Source organism: Myotis daubentonii, chromosome X, assembly GCF_963259705.1.
Source record: "Myotis daubentonii chromosome X, mMyoDau2.1, whole genome shotgun sequence".
In the NCBI taxonomy this organism is placed as follows: Eukaryota; Metazoa; Chordata; class Mammalia; order Chiroptera; family Vespertilionidae; genus Myotis; species Myotis daubentonii.
This window is the reverse complement of record NC_081861.1, coordinates 14289400-14302678: the sequence shown is the minus strand read 5'-3', so window position 1 is coordinate 14302678 and position 13279 is coordinate 14289400. Positions and strand designations below refer to the sequence as shown.

Here is a 13279-nt window from a genome sequence, read left to right as displayed (position 1 = left end):
GCCAACAGTAATCAAGGATCAACTACAATGGAAGGACACATACAACTCACACAAGGTACACCCCAGAAGCACCCAGCTCAGGTGACCATGGAGTCTGTGCACTAGGTCCAACACAAGGTCACCTGCCAAGACTGGGAGATGTAGCAGATCTACCTAATACATAGAAATAAACACAAGGAGGCAACCAAAATGAGGAGGCAAAGAAACATGCTCCAAATAAAAGAATAGCACAAAACTCCAGGAAAATAATGAAACAAAATGGAAGCAAGCAATCTAACAGATACAGAGTTAAAAACACTGGTTATAAAGATGCTAAATGAACTTAGGAGAAGAATAGATGAACTCAGTGAGAACTTACACAAAGAGATAAAAACCATAAAAACAACAGTAAGAAATGAGGAATACAATCACTGAAATGAAGAATACATTAGATGGGGAATCAATGCCTTTAGGTCACTTTTTACACCTTGACTCAGTCTGTTCCCACTAGCCCATTTGCATTCAGTGTCCTGTGCACATGCCTTGCAAATACAGTGGGGCCTTGACTTACGAGTTTAATTCGTTCCGTGATGGAGCTCGTAGCTCAAATTACTCGTATGTCAAGTCATAAAGTGAACGAGTGAGACACGTGATGCTGGGCTGATGTTGTGGCGTTCACTGTGGCGTTCACTGTGACGTTTGCTGCGCCAACTAGCTGTGGGGTATATGAAGCTGGCTCGTCACCCGAACTTTAGCTCGCAACTCAAAGCAAAAAATCGGCCAAGAGATGGCTCGTATCTCAAAAAACTCATTAGTTGGGACACTTGTAAGTCAAGGCCCCACTGTAAAGGTACCATGAGTCTGAATTCCAGCATAGGAGTTTAATAAATTGCAGCAGTTATCATTGCTGCTGGGACAGCCACAATTGGTTATAAAGCTTACAAAAGATTGTATATTAAAGATCATTAAAACAAATCTATGGTTACTCTTCACATTCAGAAAGACAACCCCGAGAATGTGCATGATTTTGACGTGGAGGATTTGGGACATAAAGCAGTGTACTGCCATTTTTTATGGTCCAAAAAGTTCCCATTCTCTGATGGAGCTCACTCACAACACAATGAAGAGACTGGAGACAATGTGGTACTTCTGATCACTAAGAAAAACAACTTAACAAAAGTAAGATAAACAATCCAATTTTTAAAATGGGTAATCCAATATAAATAGACAGTTCTTCAAAGAAGACATGCAGATAGATGGCCAAGACACACATGAAAAAAATGATCAAAGTCACTAATTATCAGAGAGATGCAAATTAAAACAATGAGGTATCACCTCACACCTGCCAGAATGGCTACCATCAATAAATCAACAAACAAGTGTTGGCAAGGATCTGGAGAAAAGGAAACCCTAGTATACTGCAGGTGGGAATGCAGACTGGTGCAGCCACTGTGGAAAGCAATATGGGGTTACTTCAAAAAATTAAAAATGAACTGCATTGTGACCATATGATTCCACTTCTGGGAATATATCCTAAGAATCCTGAAACACCAATCAGAAAGAATGTATGTACTCCTGGGTTCATATCAAGATAATTTACAGTAACTAATATCTGGAAACAGCCCGAGTGCCAATTATTACATGCATGGATAAAAAAGCTGTGGTACATTTACACTATGGAATACTATGTAGCAGTGAAAATGAAGGATATCTTAGCCTTTGAGCATGGAGGGGACCTTATACTAATCGAAATAAGCCAGTCAGAGAAAGACAAGTAGCACATGATCTCACTCATATGTGGAATCTAATGAACAAAATAAACTGATGAACAAAATAGATCCAGAGACATAGAAGCATGGACCAGACTGTCCAACCTCAGAAGAAAGGTGGGATGGGTGGGTGGGTTGGTGGGAAGAGATCAATAGAAGAGCTTGCATGCATATATGCATAACCCATGGACACAGACAATAGGATGGTGAAGGCCTGGGATGGGGGGTGAGGTGAGCTAGAAATGGTTAATGGGGAAAAAGGAGAACATATATAATACTTTCAACAATAAAGATTTTTTCATTAAAAAATATATATCCTCTTCCTAACTTATGCAATGGGCTCCTTTCCCTCCCAACACCTGCCTATCTCTCAGCTTTTACTGTATGCACCATATTGTCTCTCAACCCAAGACCCTCATCCCAACTTCTACCACCTTAGACTTGTCAAATTCTCAGGTATGCCCTAGTCCTTTCTAGAGTTAGGGATGAGCTAGTTTATTGACTTGGATGTAAGCACTACTTTACAAATCTTCGTTGGATTGAGTGTTTGCCCTAGTTCTAAACTCCCTTCTATCACTCAGAAACAATTAATTTTATTAAATCCCACCAACGTTTTGCAAAATTCTATAACAACACTTTAAAAATACAGCATTTAAAGTGCAAATATTAGATTAGCACATATACAGAAGTGGATGGGAATATAAAATGATTTGGATTGTGGTACTCCGGAGCTGTAAGGTATGAAGAAACAAATCCCTGTTATGAATCACTTCTAATACCTCTAGAGATAGATTTGTGACTGTAATATTCCATCTCTCAGAGTTTGTTGTGTCCTCATAGAAACCTGCATTTAGCACGTTGACCTCAACAATGGAGTAGTGAATAAAGGTCTGATAAGTGATTGGTTGCTGGTCCTTCAACAGAGAATAAAATCATTTTCTCATGAGCTTGTATTTAAGATACAAATCAGACAAGCTAGAGCGTTTTTCCTCAAAAAAATAGGGATTATTTACTCTCTTATAAATAAAAATAGAATATATATAATGTCATGTCACCAAGGAAATATTTTTTTATGTAAGGGTACATAGTCAAGAGAAATATATTGAAAGAAAACCCTAAGAAGATATTCCCCCTGTCCAAGTTTGATAAATCACTATCTTAAAAAAAAGCTAATGAAATAAAATTGCTGTATGAATGAGACATTTTATGTCAAATTTCAGCCAGTAGCCGAGAACATTTTCAATGTAATGTTAACAATTTGAAAAATATTGGAATAATTTTATACATTAATAGTGTAGCTTTGAAAAGCTAAACTCCATAATCATTTTTCCTTTGGAAACACACCATTCCATTTTATTTTTATAAGCACCTTATATAGAAATATGATAAGGTATTTCTGTTAACAGTGATAAATAGATTTATTAAATAATTAGCATGCAGATAGAGGAAAGCTATATGTCTTGCAAAAAATCTAAAATTATTACTGGGAGCAAAATGACATTCATATATTTTAAATGATATCAGAAATTGCAGATGCCAAGCACATTCACGATAAGGGCACAATTCAGTCATAGATTAGATATGGACATGGTGCTAGCATTTTAGTGTGAGGATAATTTTGGTAATAGAAATGTGAGCAAACCTATGAGGATTTAGAAAGGCCAGATAAGGCACAAAATATATTCTGGCTGCAGCAAGGTAACAGAGTCAAACTAGGAAGAGGATTTAGAATTGTAGATTATTCATGACCTACAAAAAGACATAGTGACACACAGAAGACTCTTACTAATAAAAATGGAGATGATGATACACCCATTTACTAAATGCCCGGAGGGTACCAAGTATTATATTAGACATATAAAAGGCCAAGTGCTCCTCTCTCTGCACTATGAAAGAAATAGCAGAATGTCCCTGAAGATAGATCAAGCATAAGCTTGTGAGTTTTGTTTTAATAAAAGGAGTGGTTGGCAGAGACACTGGAAATTAATGACCAAATAAATTAGTGACCAAATTTTCTCCTTTGCTATAACCACAAACAAACTCCATTTTTCTGTCAGAAAAAAAAGAAAGAAAAGAAACCCTGGATATTTGGGATGACAGCCAAATTACTCTTTAGGTATATTCACCTTTAGAATAGCCAGGAGGGAGGAAACATGAAAATATGACAATAAACTGAAGTTTTAGAGATGAAGTGTTCTATAGGTAGTAAAGAACTACATGAAAAATGGTTATGATTATAATATGACTTTGTGACTTCCAACATGCTTTCAGAATCCTGCTCTGATTTGAGCCAGATGTTTTCACATATCTACTATTGCCTTTAATATTCAAAAGGTTAATCATTCCCAGGAGAAACCAATATTCCAAAAGTGTAAGTGACTTGCCTCTAGTCCAGTGGTTCTCAACCTTGGCTGCACATTAGAATCACCTGGGAATCTTTTTCAAATCCTGATTTCTGGGCCTCATCCTCTGGAAATTCTGTTTTCTTTGTTATGTGGTGGGGCCACAACATTAGTAACAAAGAAACAGAATTTCCGGAGGATGAGGCTCTGAAATCAGGATTTTAAAAAGATTCCCAGGTGATTCTAATGTGCAGCCAAGGTTGAGAACCACTGCCTAGTTCAGTGATGGCGAACCTTTTGAGCTTGGCGTGTCAGCATTTTGAAAAACCCTAACTTAACTCTGGTGCCTTGTCACATATAGAATTTTTTTGATATTTGCAACCATAGTAAAACAAAGACATATTTTTGATATTTATTTTATACTAGAGGCCCGGTGCACAAAAATTTGTGCACTCGGGGGAAGGGGGGGGGGGTCCCTCAGACCGGCCTGTGCCCTCTTGCAGTCTGGGACCCCTCAGGAGATAACGACCTGCTGGCTTAGGCCTGCTCCCGGGTGGCAGAGGGCAGGCCCAATCCCTAGGTGCAGCCCCTGGTCGGGCTCAGAGCAGGGCCGATTGGGGAGTTGGGGCGCCTTCCCCTGTCATGCACAGAGCAGGGAAGATTGGGAGGTTGTGATGTCACCCTCAGTCACGCTCAGGGTAGGGCCGATTGGGGGGTTGGGGCACCGCCCCCTGTCACACTCAAGGCAGAGTCGATGGGGAGGTTGCAGCGCCACCCCCTGTCATGCACAGAGCAGGGTCAATCAGGGGGTTGGGGAGCTCCCCGCTGTCACGCACAGAGCAGGGTAAATCAGGGGGTTGGGGAGCTCCCCCCTGTCATGCACAGAGTAGGGCCGATAGGGGAGTTGGGGCACCGCCCCCTGTCACACTCAGGGCAGGTCGGATCAGGGGGTTGGGGCGCCGCCCTCTATCACCCACAGAGCAGGGCCGATCAGGTGGTTGGGGCGCCGCCACTGTCACACTCAGGGCAGGGCCAATGGGGAGGTTATGGCTCTACCCCATCACACACAGAGCAGGGCCCGTGGGGGGCAGGGGGGTTGGGGCGCCGCACCCTGTCACACACAGAGCTGCAGGGCGATCAGGGGGTTTGGGCGCTGCCCCCTGTCATGCTGATCCCTGTGCCGGGAGGCATATTACCCTTTTACTATATAGAATAGAGGCCTGGTGCATGGGTGGGGCTGGCTGGTTTGCCCTGAAGGGTGTCCTGCATCAGGGTGGGGGTCCCCACTGGGGTGCCTGGCCAGTCTGGGTGAGGGGCTGAGGGCTGTTTTCAGGCTGGGACTGAAGCTCCCAACCACTCCTTTATTTCTTTTTTTTTCTTTTTTATTCTGGGCCAGCTTTAGCTCTGAGGCCTCGGCTGCTGAAAACAGGTTTCTGGCCTTTCTTTACCGTCTGTATTTGATACAATGTTGCGGTCCAGCTGGCTGAAGCTCTGCTGAGTAAAGCAGGTTTCTGGGGTTTTTTTAGCTTCTTTATTCGCAACATAGTTGCTGAGAGTTGTAGCTGAGAGGCCAGCAAGTCAGGCGGGGAACGTTGGAGTTCTCCGTCACTGAAGCAAGCAAGCCTCCCTGTTCGCATCAGCTGCCTGGCTGCCGGCCGCCATCTTGGCTGCCAGTTAATTTGCATATCTCGGCCCTACTCTGTGAGTGACAGGGGGATTAGCCAATGGGAAGGGTAGCAGTCGTACACCAATTACCATGTTTCTCTTGTATTAGTGTAGATATTTAAATGCCATTTAACAAAGAAAAATCAACCAAAGAAATGAGTTTGCGTGTCACCTCTGACACGCGTGTCATAGGTTCACCATCACAGCACTAGAGGCTAAGCTGATTTCACCAAAGGGGTGCGGAGTGAGCTGCATCCCTCTGACTGAGCACTTCCTATGTGTCAAACACTGCTCAGGGAATTCTGGGTGAGGCCCAGGGGAGAAGCAAATGAAGAGGAGAGAGTCTGGTCCACTAATGAGCAGGTCACAGCCTGACTACTGTGGGCAGCACCTACAGGTCAGAAGGGCCCCAGCTGCTGTGGGGAACCCACAGGCAATCAGGTCCCAGCTCTTCACCAGGTGCAAGGAGCTGGTGTGGGACCTCAACCACTGAGGGGTGAGGGAATGTGCCAGGATGCCCTGGGCTGTGAGGCTGGGGCAGGTGTGTGAAGTCAGGTAGACAGCCTGAGTCTGGAGGCCACCTGACCCTCTCTGTGTGCTGTGCAGCCTCCCCTGGTCTGTCAGGCACACAAACACATGCGTGTACACACATATACACAAATGAGTGCACACAGGCAACACCACATGCAGACCTGTCCCTGCCTCTCAGACCAGCAATGGGAAATGAGGCCCAGTGTGGACAGAAGGGTTCACCCAGGTCATAGGAACTCGGCCCTCGGAACCCCAGCCTGGGCCCCTTGCTGCCCCTTTGAAGGTGTGCTGCTTACACAAACTACAGCCCCACTGCCACAGGTTGAAAAGAAAACAAGCCCCAAATTCCTGAGCAAGGTCCTGGGGGTCCTCTTGGAGGGGTGTGGGTTGCTCCTGGGGTGTAACGCCTTGCCAGCGCTACTCCTCTCCCAGACTTCTCCCTTTGGGGGCAGAGCCTGAATCTGCGTGGGGTTCCACCCCAGCCTCTCCAGCAGCAGCTCCCGCCAGGGGGCTCTTCCCAGTCCCTGTGAGCAATGTGGATGGCGATGGTGCCGTTCCTGTGGCGGCTCACTTGGGTCCCCAATGAGTCTCCAGAGTCATTGCCGGGGTCCAACCCCAGCGGGTCCAGGGGTCCCCAAAGGCGTAGACGGAGTCGGCGAAGAAGGAATGACACAGAGACAGCGTTCAGTTGATCAGCAGCCTAGCCAGGATCTCCAGCCAAGTTCTGGTCTCGATCTCCAGAGAGGTTCTGCTTTGGATCTCCAGGGAAGTTCTGTGGCCATGTTCCCTCGCTAGGCTCTCCAGCCAGGCTCCGTCCAGGCTCTCCAGCCAGGCTCAGTCACCAGGTTCTAGTCAGGCTCTCTTGCCAGCCTCTGCAGTCAGGTTCAGTCCAGGATCTTTTGCCATGTTCTCTCCAGCGAAGTTCTTCTGTCTCTAGAGAACGTTCTGTGTAGGTTCTGTGCCTAGGCTCTGTCTCTCTTGGTCCTGTCTTCTGAGTTCTGTGTCTTGCTGTCTTGTTACATCTGTATTTATACCAGTTCATTTTAATCCTGTCAATCTCTATTACAAAGGTTAGGGCGTTTCTTATCTCCATTCCAGGGAGAAAAGATTATGTAGTTTAAGCATGATTGTTCGCAGTTAAAGTGATTAATTACCCGCCTTGCACTTAGTTGAGGAGTTTTATTCCCTCCCTAACTTCAGGGGAAAATCCCTACCTGGGGATTCAACCTTTCTCGGAGAGGTGACCTTGGTTAAAACACAGCGCCAAGAAGGTGAGCAAACATATTAAGAACAGTATGCCATATATGCCAGGTCCCTTGAAACAGCAAGGATGGACCGGCTCCCAGCAAGTCATGACCCCATTTAAGACCAAGCCAGCATAAGGCTGCCAGGAGAGGCAGGAGAACTCCATCTCCCCAGAGATCCCTGGACCTCACGTGGCCTGTGGGAACCCAAAAGTGTGAATGTCAATCAGCATCATGCATCAGCCCTCCGTGTTCATGGTCTGTGGGCTGACCTCTCCCCCCAACGTCCCCTGGGGCCCTGGAACCCCACTGACAGGGATGGTGGGAGAGCAGAGAGTGTTGGCTCCTTCTTCCTATCCCCACTCACTCAGCTGCCAGGCCCCATGGAAAGGGCTGGTGATGCAGATGCCTCGTCCATCAGATGGAGTCTTTGGGGAGCTCAAGGAAGAAGGTGGAGACAAGTAAGGAGAGGCACTCAAGACAGGGTGTGGTCAGTTCCACAAAGGAGGTCACTGAGGCCAGGGGAGTGCAAAGGAGGGAGAAAGGGTGCTTTGGCTTCACACCGGGTGAGTGGGTTCTAGTCCTCTCCCAGGAAAGACCCTCCTGGGCTTTCCTTCTGCCCACCCCCACCCACCCTAACACTGTCAGCTCCCTCCTCTTTTCACCCCAAGGTGCTGCAGTCCCCATGCACCCCGGTCCCTCTTCCAGGGCTTCTGGTTGCAAATCCTTGGGCTCCAACCATAGCTGGAGCCTGGGACACCACCGTGTGAGCTCAGATCATCCTGCCAGGTGACTCCCTCGGACCCCTTGGGTGCCACCCTCCTCCATCCCCTGGCTGCACCACTGCTATCTGCTATCAGCAGACACTCCTGGCCCCCACCTGAGTCTACAGAAGGATTGACAAGCAGGAAGAATTGGCACCAGTACCCCACACACCAACCCACTTCGAGGACCTGGGATGGGCATGATCCAAGAATCCTAGAATTCAATCCTCAAATAACGGGGGTAGGGGCAGTGCCACTGTCACCGCAGTCTACAGTGGAGAAGGTGGCACAGAAGGATGACTATTTGGCCCACTATCATGGGAGCCCTGACTGCATCACCCACTGTCCTTGCCTTTTACCTGGGGAAGGGGGACCTAGTACCTGGTGGAGCTCAGATTCCATGGGGCTGAGTACCTGGCCCGGAACAGGACAGTCACAACTGTTGGCTATACATCATCATCATAGAGCCCGAGCTTCAGTACCGCACTCCACATGAGACACCCCCCACTCTGGTTGACTCTCCCCTCCTTTCTTAAAGGACATAAACACCACTCCAGCTATTATGTCCTCGTGTTTATGAAAACATACCCACTCTCAAAGACGAAGTCCAGGGGACAAAAGCTGCCTCCTGTTCACTCCCTTCCCAACCCAGTGTCCTGCCAGTGCCTGTGCACAGCTCCTCTCCTCTGCATTCCCTCCCTCTCTCTGGCTGGGGTGCCTTTCCCTGTGAGGACAGAGGCTCAATGAATGTTTAGGGTGTACATGAACCAGTGAGAAGGTTTTTTTTTCACTGTTTATTTTTCTACATTCTTGAATAAGCTAAGAAAATCCAGGTGTGTGTGTGTGTGTGTATGATACAAGAACTCAAAAATTAACTATTTTATCTATTTTACAGCTAAGTTCTTTCACATTAAAAATATACTATTCCAATTCCATGTTATCTTGTTACAGACTACAAATAAAGTGACAGATTTATAATTAGTTTTACAAAATAGTAAAGCTCTTTCTCTTTAGTTAAATAACAATAAACATGTGACCTGTGTCATCTGTAAACTTGGGTTCTGAAGCTAATAAACATTCTACTTAAAGTAACATTTTAAAATACCAAAAATAAAAGAAGATACATTTCTAAGTCACCCCAATGGAACAGAGACACAAAGATGCCATTCACTATGATTCCCTCATCCCCAGTTAGGCCCTGCACTAAGTGCTTAGATTACGACTGCCCCCCTAAAACACAAAGTAAAGAAATCTGCCCTGGATTTCAGTCAAGGCAGAAGAAGCCACTGGGCATGGCAGAAGAGCTTGCACTGGCCATGGCAGTAGTATCATCTGTGGTCCTAACTCTGGCCTGGGCTCTCTGTTCCTCCTCTCTCAAAGCCTCCTGATAGAAGTGTGTGAAGGATCTGGGGTCACCCCCACTGACCTGGGACAAAAACTCCAGGACTTTCAACTTGGTGGTCTCAGCGTGGGCCCTGGGACCCCACAGGAACTCGTACCGTGCAGGATCACTGTTGGGCACCTGCCGGTACTCCAGGTACTGTTCCTGCACCCAAACTCTGGTGAGGAGCTCCCTGGGCTCCCCATAGATGCTATGCTCCATCCCCGCATGCACCCCCATGGCATTCAGTGCTTCCCATATCCTCTCTTCGGGGACACAATCATCCTCCAAGACGATTATACTAAGGATGAGTATCAGCAGGCCCGTCTTGGGCATACTGTGCTCATCGCTCACCATCCCATCATAGGAGAGGCCCAGGTTGGTGACTAGGACATAGGTGTGGCTGGTGGGGTCCACTTCCTTCACATCAATGCCATAAACCAGCTGCATGCACTCAGAGGCCTCCCTAAAGATTACAGCAAAGTGGTCCTGGTGCTCTCTGATGATGCTACTCAGCATTTCTGCCCTTGTGGTCTGCTCCTTTGTGCGATACTTCAGGAGCAGGAACCCCACCAGATCAGCTACCTTATCATTAATCACACATCTGGGCAAGGGCTCTGGGCCTGGCAAGGCCCAGGAGGTACTCGGACCCTCCCATTCTTCGCTGCTGGATTGGCTCAAGGGAGCAGCAGCGGCAAAGGCAGTAGGGGAGGTATAGGCACTTGGAGAGCTCAGGGGAGGACTTGGTGCCCCAGCAGCAGCAGGAACCTCCTGATCCTTCTCTCCCTCATATGCGGTGCTTAGGTTACTAGAAAGCAGAGGATAGCAAGAGGAAGAGGAAGAGGAGAAAGAGGAAGAGGAAGGAAAAGAGGAGGAGCAGGTGGAGGAGGAGGAGGAAGAATCCTCTTCCACAGGCATGGGAATATCAAGCGAGGAGCGTTGACTCTTTGGAACTCGAGGCATGATGACTCCTGTCAGGCAGCCACAGGGGTGCGGGCAGGAGGTGCGCAATGAGGACTCACAGGCCTGGGTGAGAGAGGAAGGGTAAGTGGCCTCAGCTGAGTACACCCTTGGCCACTGTGAGAAAGTGGGACTACAGGTCTCCTCTTTAGGGGTGCTCTTGGGCCTCACTGGGGTCTCTCCTCCTGGGTGGCCTGTACCCTAAGATCCTGAATGAGGAAGTCAGATGGCTCTTTGGGGTACAGTCGGCATAGGCCAGGGTTCTGTGGCTGGCAGTGGGGTGGGGTCGGGTACTGAGGGCGTTCTCATCGATTCTGGCATGGGGGAGACCCTAGGGACACATTCTAGGTCAGGGCAGGCAGCTCACCTTGACTGCTGGCACTGCCTGGACCTCCTCTGCTCTGTGACCTGTGTTTTGTGCCTCAGACCTAGGCCTTTATCTCCTGGTTCCTGGAGTCCCTGTAAGAGGAAACGAGGAAACACCTCAGCGTGCAGGTGGCATGCACAGCCATGGGCCTCCAGTGCTGACAACAAGGAGGCCGGGATGCTGTGAGGTCCCCACTGTTCTGGGCTGGATGGTCTCCTGCATCCGCCCTCGGCGTCCTCTCCTTTCCCCTGGCAGGGCCTGGAACCTCCCCTTGCTGGACCTGAGGCAAAACTCTCAGAACAAGGCTACATACCCCTGAAACTGAACAGAAGAAAGTGAGGGGGCCCCGCAGCAGACCACACCTGCCCAGAACCTCCCACGGGATACAGTATGTCATGGCCAAACTCTGTGGGGTCTATCCGTCCTGGGACAGGGAGCCCCTCAGTCCTAACTGTGACATCTGACAGGGTCTTGGATAACTTCCTGTGCTGACCGGAGGCCACTTACCTTCAGACTGAAATGCTCACCTTCCTGAGTCACTGGTGGAGGACGTGAGGGACAGCACGGCTAGCCACCATGTTCCACTTTCTCTCCTGGCTGACAGAAGTGGCAAAGTAGGGCTGGGACTCCCCCTGTTGTGATGTGAGGGGTTCCCTCAGTCCTCAGCTGAACCTTGAAAAGAGACAGCAAGACTCGGGAGCAGGGGAGGAGCATTAGGGTTCCTTCTGTCTTTCCTCAGATTGCTCACCTGCAAAGAGGTCAGGGTCCGGGCCACCTCCCCCTCCTCCTTTGCTGACCTGCATGTGCTCCCCTCAGTCCAGGTCTCTCACCTACCTGAGGCCCCCCCTTCCCCGCCCCCCCCAGCCCCATCAGAGTGCTCTCAGTTGGACAGCCCTGCCTGGTGTGTCAGAGCTGAAAGTGGAAGTGGGGTGCATGTACTTGAGGCCCACATTTGTTCTGGAGGACAATTCCCCCTCCTTCCTCCCGCATGGTCAATAGCTTGGCCACTTGCAGTGCCCGAGTGTCCTGGCTCTGCTGTCCATACGCCTCACCATTTGTGTAAGGCCAGACCTCTTTCATCTTCCTGAGAGCAAAGGGCGCGGGAGAAGCCATGGGAAAGCGATTCCAGAAATCCCAGGGCTGAGAGCAGGTGCGGGCTTCTGTGGGGTTCCCACTGTGGTGGGATCCAAGGTTCCCTCAGTTCTCCCTTAGGATCCTCCCTTGACTCTGGCAGGTGCTGGCCCCACCCTCTGCTGATGTGAGGTCCTGCTCTTTATACCCAAGCCCCAGACTGTCAGACCCAGATGCACCAATGAGGAAATGCCCCCTAGGATCATCCTCCACGAGGCCTGCCGGATGGACTATGGAGGGTCCTGGGCCCACCCTCTGCTGTTCTCAAGTATTGTTCCCGGTACCGACCCGGTTGTGAAAGTCAGCGCATGCTGTGTGTGGTCATCCTCCAGCGGGATCCCAGCACTGACTCTGGTTTGGTTTCCAGGGTCCCTGCGTCCTCCCTCAGGGTCCTCACCTTGGCTATGGCAGGTCCCTGGCCCACCATCTGCCGAGATGGGGTCCTGCTCCCTGTACAGAACCCCCAGAGTCTCTGAGAGCAGGACTGACTCTGGTCTAGCTTCCAGGGTCCCTGGCCCACCATCTGCCGAGATGGGGTCCTCCTCCCTGCACGGAACCCCCAGAGTCTCTGAGAGCAGGACTGACTCTGGTCTAGCTTCCAGGGTCCCTGGCCCACCAACTGCCGAGATGGGGTCCTCCTCCCTGTACTGAACCCCAGAGTCTCTGAGACCGGGACTGGAAGCAGAAGGGAGGAAGGGGGTGTGGTCATCCTCACACCTGGCCCCCATCTGCTTTGGCAGGCGCTGGGCCCGCCCTGTGCTGTCGGGGGTCCTCATCCTCACAGCCACCCCCAGAGACTCTCAGACCCGCCTGCGGAGGTCAGGTAATGTCCCGCGTGTGCCCCTCCCGAGTCCTGCGGGCTGGCTCTGTGGGGGTCTGGGGTCCTCCCATCCCTGACTGCCCTCTGACCAGGACTCTCCGAAGCTGCTCTGCCCTCCATGCGGAGGAGAGGCCCAGCTCCTTACCACCGCCCCTTCCCAGCCCCCGCTGTGCAGTCAGGGCACCCCGCATGGCCACCCGGCATGGGGCCCCTCGCAGAGGACAGCAGGGGCACCTGTGCGGCTTCCCGCTGCGGTGCGGTGGGACCCGGGTGCTCACCCAGACTCCCGCAGGGCCCAGCCCGCCTCAGCCCCAGTGAGGTCCGCC

At 49.7% G+C, this 13279-nt stretch overlaps 1 protein-coding gene and 1 pseudogene across 1 annotated transcript; one reads left to right on the top strand and one right to left on the bottom strand.

Moving 5' to 3' along the window:
* Positions 1–834: 834 nt before the first annotated feature.
* LOC132224811 (CDGSH iron-sulfur domain-containing protein 1-like) lies at positions 835–1167 on the top strand (annotated as a pseudogene).
* Positions 1168–9558: 8391 nt separating this feature from the next.
* Positions 9559–12909, bottom strand: LOC132224810 (melanoma-associated antigen 10-like). The gene is made up of 2 exons (XM_059679910.1): positions 12531–12909; positions 9559–10646 (listed from the first exon to the last, which is right to left on the bottom strand). The coding sequence occupies exons 1-2, from the start codon at positions 12907–12909 to the stop codon at positions 9559–9561; spliced, it is 1467 nt and encodes a 488-aa protein (XP_059535893.1).
* Positions 12910–13279: the final 370 nt, after the last annotated feature.